At 60.1% G+C, this 4113-nt stretch overlaps 2 protein-coding genes across 2 annotated transcripts; both read left to right on the top strand.

Moving 5' to 3' along the window:
- Positions 1-1572: 1572 nt before the first annotated feature.
- On the top strand, positions 1573-3400 carry EMIHUDRAFT_373550 (hypothetical protein). The gene is made up of 2 exons (XM_005783225.1): positions 1573-1642; positions 2775-3400. Exon 2 carries the CDS (start codon positions 2949-2951, stop codon positions 3198-3200), a length of 252 nt encoding a protein of 83 aa, XP_005783282.1. The 5' UTR covers positions 1573-1642; positions 2775-2948; the 3' UTR covers positions 3201-3400.
- A 189-nt stretch (positions 3401-3589) lies between these two features.
- EMIHUDRAFT_253626 (hypothetical protein) lies at positions 3590-4090 on the top strand (the record flags this gene model as incomplete). Its single annotated transcript, XM_005783224.1, has 1 exon — positions 3590-4090. A coding segment is annotated over one exon (501 nt), but the record flags the coding sequence as incomplete, so codon positions are not given.
- Positions 4091-4113: the final 23 nt, after the last annotated feature.

The raw sequence follows: 4113 nt of genomic DNA, 5'->3' as shown, positions 1-4113 counted from the left end.
TACTCGCCAGTACTCGCTCTCTTTTATGTCCCACCCTGAGGGAGGGTGTAGAGGATGTAGAGTGTAGAGCGCTGTAGAGCTGTAGAGATGTAGAGCGCTCTGGAGCGCTGTAGAGCTGTAGAGCTCTACATCCGCCGCGTGACGATGCGCCTCCGTTGTAGAGCGATGTAGAGCGCGATTTTGCTGTAGAGTTTGTTGTAGAGGCTCTACAGCCAAACCGCCGGGAAGGCAGTGACTCAAAGAGGTCTAGTCGCACTAATGGGGTGTCTCCGAGCTTACTGGAGCTCTGGTGGACGGCCCTGACTATCCCTGACACACAGAGAGTCACTCTGACGGCACACAACACCCTATAACTGCGTCATGACCAGCCCGTCGCCGGTGCCGCATTCGTCGCTGTGCTTCTTTAGCAGGCGGTGGACTGTCGGCTGCGAGGACGGTCGCATTTGCGCGAGGCGAGGCGAGCATTCAGGCGCGTTGCATGCGCCATGACTCGCGCCAGCGCGTGCGGGAGCTCCTGGCTGAGCGTTGAGTCCAGGCGAGTTGCGCTGGCCACTATCGCTACGCCGAGCCGAGCTGACGCGCCGAGGCGCCGGCCAGTCGCAGCCGTGAGGCATGCCACAGCAGCAAAGGCACCTCCCACCCATTGGGCGGGCAGACAGAAGGCCAGGGCAGCACTGGCAAGTGCAACGCGCCTCATGTCGGAGAGCGACCGTGCCTCTCGTTCGCCGCTTATGATGTATGTGTGTGTACTTTTAGCTTACTGGGAGAAAAGAGAGAGGGGGTTGTGTTCTCTAGGCCCCTAAGGGCCCTACGCGCGGCGTGAGAGCTCGGAAGCGAGCTTTGCACGGCGATCGAGGATGGCACGGTTCACCCTCTTCACCGAAGCGATGGAGATGCGTTCCGCGTGGTGTGACATGATGTAGAGTTTGTTGTAGAGATTTCACGTTGTAGAGCGCCTCTACATCGCTCTACAACGCACACAGTTCGTCACGCGGTGGATGTAGAGCTCTACAGCTCTACAGCGCTCCCCAGCTCTACAGCTCTACAGCGCTCTACACTCTACATCCTCTACACCCTCCCTCAGGTCCCACCATGCAGAGCGCATCTCTCTCTCTGTTGTGCGAGGCGTGAACCGCGCCATTCGTTCTCACCTGGCAACCCTGTCTGCACGTCTCGCGCGCGCGTGGAGCTCCAGGCCCCAAATGCGTGTGAGTGTTAGAGTTGTTTGGTATTGCTAAAAAATCTCTCTCTCATGTGCATGTGCAGAGAGAGATTTTTATTAACATGTGCATGTGCATGTGCATGTGCATGTGCATGTGCATGTGCATGTGCATGTGCATGTGCATGTGCATGTGCATTGCACATGTGCACACACAGCTCTCGGGTCGCTGGGTCACTGGGTCACTGCCCCCCCCCCCCCGCCCGCGAAAAAGAGGCGAATTCTTTTAGGGGCTCGTGGCGTCTGAACCACAGCGTGTCCCGACTCGACTGCCGGCGTCCCAGTCCGGGGGTGTTTCTCTTCTTATCCGTTACCATGTAGAGCAACGCCGAGGGCGGGCCCTTTCGGGCTCGGGCCGCCCTCTCGCCCGCACCTCTGCGGGGCTCGCACGTGGTAGCGGCGGTCTGCTCACGACAGTGAGTGGGCTCTTCACGCTATCCACTGCGCCGCGGCTACGCCGCGCCCTATCCAAGCCCAGGGCTTGGTCTGCTGATACCCGCTTCTCGCTCAGCGCATCTCTGAGGCTACCCGCGCGCCGACTGCTACGCGCGCGGCGAGAGGCGCACCCCATCAGGGACAGGATTGAGGCCCCTGTACGAGCTCGGCAACGCCGCCGTCGTTGCCCTCCCGAGCCCTCAACACCGTGCTGCACATAGCGCAACCAGGGAGGAGTTTTCACTCAACCATCCGAGTTTCTCCTTCCTGCAGGGCGAGAGACATCAGCCTCTCTACTTCCAGGAGAACATCTACGCCACACGCTATCCCGACGGTCCACAACCCACACTGCAGTCGATCCAGCCCTCGCACTCCCCACTGGAGATCTAGCGAGGCCCCCCAGACTGGGACAGGATTGGAGCCCCTGTGCTGCGTCTGTGGTGATATGTGGGGGACACTTTTCTCCTCCCTATTCATGTCAGTGACTAAGGCTGTGTATAAAGATTGATTCTCACCCCTCTAAGTATTGATATTGAGTATTGTCAGCCTCACCTCTAAGTATTGACAATATATTGACGTATTGATCGCTGATTTTCAACCTCCAAAAGCATAAATGTCGACATTTGTCCCAAACATCGCCTAGATGGTGTCTGAAATCGAAAGATTCGCGTGTTCAAAGCGATTTTAATGCGACCCGAGCGATTTTCAAGCGATTTGGGCCCATTTTCAGCGATTTTAGGGCGCCCACAAGCCCGAGGTCGACCGCCCATCGCTGGATATATTGATATATTGAGTCCTCGCTGACCAGCCCAGGCCCAGCCTCCTCTAAGTATTGACAATATATTGGAGATTGATTGCTCCTCTAAGTATTGGAGCAATATATTCCATATTTATACACAGCCTTATCAGTGACTCGACTGCGTCGAGGGGGGGGACGTCTGAACCACAGCGTGTCCCGACTCGACTGCCGGCGTCCCAGTCCGGGGGTGTTTCTCTTCTTATCCGTTACCATTGTAGAGCAACGCCGAGGGCGGGCCCTTTCGGGCTCGGGCCGCCCTCTCGCCCGCACCTCTGCGGGGCTCGCACGTGGTAGCGGCGGTCTGCTCACGACAGTGAGTGGGCTCTTCACGCTATCCACTGCGCCGCGGCTACGCCGCGCCCTATCCAAGCCCAGGGCTTGGTCTGCTGATACCCGCTTCTCGCTCAGCGCATCTCTGAGGCTACCCGCGCGCCGACTGCTACGCGCGCGGCGAGAGGCGCACCCCCATCGGGGACAGGATTGAGGCCCCTGTACATGCTCGGCAACGCCGCCGTCGCTGCCCTCCCGAGTCCTCAACATGATGCCGCACATGCGCAACCCATTCTGCGCACACGCCGCAGGGAGGAGTTTTCACTCCACCGACCGAGTTTCTCCTTCCTGCAGGGCGAGAGACATCAGCCTCTCTACTTCCAGGAGAACATCTACGCCACACGCTATCCCGACGGTCCACAACCCACACTCTCGCTGCAGTCGATCCAGCCCTCGCACTCCCCACTGGAGATCTAGCGAGGCCCCCCAGGCTGGGACAGGATTGGAGCCCCTGTGCTGCGTCTGTGGTGATATGTGGGGACACTTTCTCCTCCCTATTCATGTCAGTCACTCGACTGCGTCGAGGGGGGGGACGTCTGAGCCACAGCGTGTCCCGACTCGACTGCCGGCGTCCCAGTCCGGGGGTGTTTCTCTTCTTATCCGTTACCATGTAGAGCAACGCCGAGGGCGGGCCCTTTCGGGCTCGGGCCGCCCTCTCGCCCGCGCCTCTGCGGGGCTCGCACGCGTCGCAGTGCTCTTGCGTTACGGCGGTAGTGATCCCGAATGCCCGTTCGGAAAAGCAGACAAAAAGAAAGCGCGGGTCGTCTCTTGGGCTTGCACTAAAGCTGACTATCTACAAGCAGGCGATGAACGCCACCTCGCTGTGCGTCGGCTTGGATCAAACGGTCCGCGGCTACTTCGCCCAGGCGTTGTCGATGCTCGACTCCTCGGCACCGCCGCTGGTGCCGCTCTCCCGGGCGCTGCTGAAGCGGGGAGACGACTCCACCTCGAACGCCATCATCGCGGCTTTTGCTTGCGACAGCACCTTCGCGGCCTTCGCCAAGAACGAGATGGACGGCATCATCGCTCGCGACGATGAGGACGCCGAGAAGCTCGCGGCGGGGATCCGCGAGGCGGTCGCTCGCGGCGTCCTCGATCCGAACCCGCCGGTGGAGCCTGTGTGCAAGGTCAACGTGGCGGGCAAGTCGGCCGACCAGGTCGCGGGTGAGATCGTCGCGAAGCTGGGCGCGGAGGCCAGCACCGGCTGCGTCCTCGTCTTGCAAGGCCTCTCCGGGACAGGCAAGGGGACGACGGTCTCCAAACTCGAGATGCTGCTGCCAAAGTGCGTGTGCTGGTCCAACGGCAACGTCTTTCGATCGCTCACGCTGCT

This window comes from Emiliania huxleyi, assembly GCF_000372725.1.
Source record: "Emiliania huxleyi CCMP1516 chromosome Unknown EMIHUscaffold_1804, whole genome shotgun sequence".
Taxonomy (NCBI): Eukaryota; Haptophyta; order Isochrysidales; family Noelaerhabdaceae; genus Emiliania; species Emiliania huxleyi.
The sequence above is the reverse complement of the archived record's forward strand: the minus strand, read 5'-3'. Positions and strand labels throughout refer to the sequence as shown.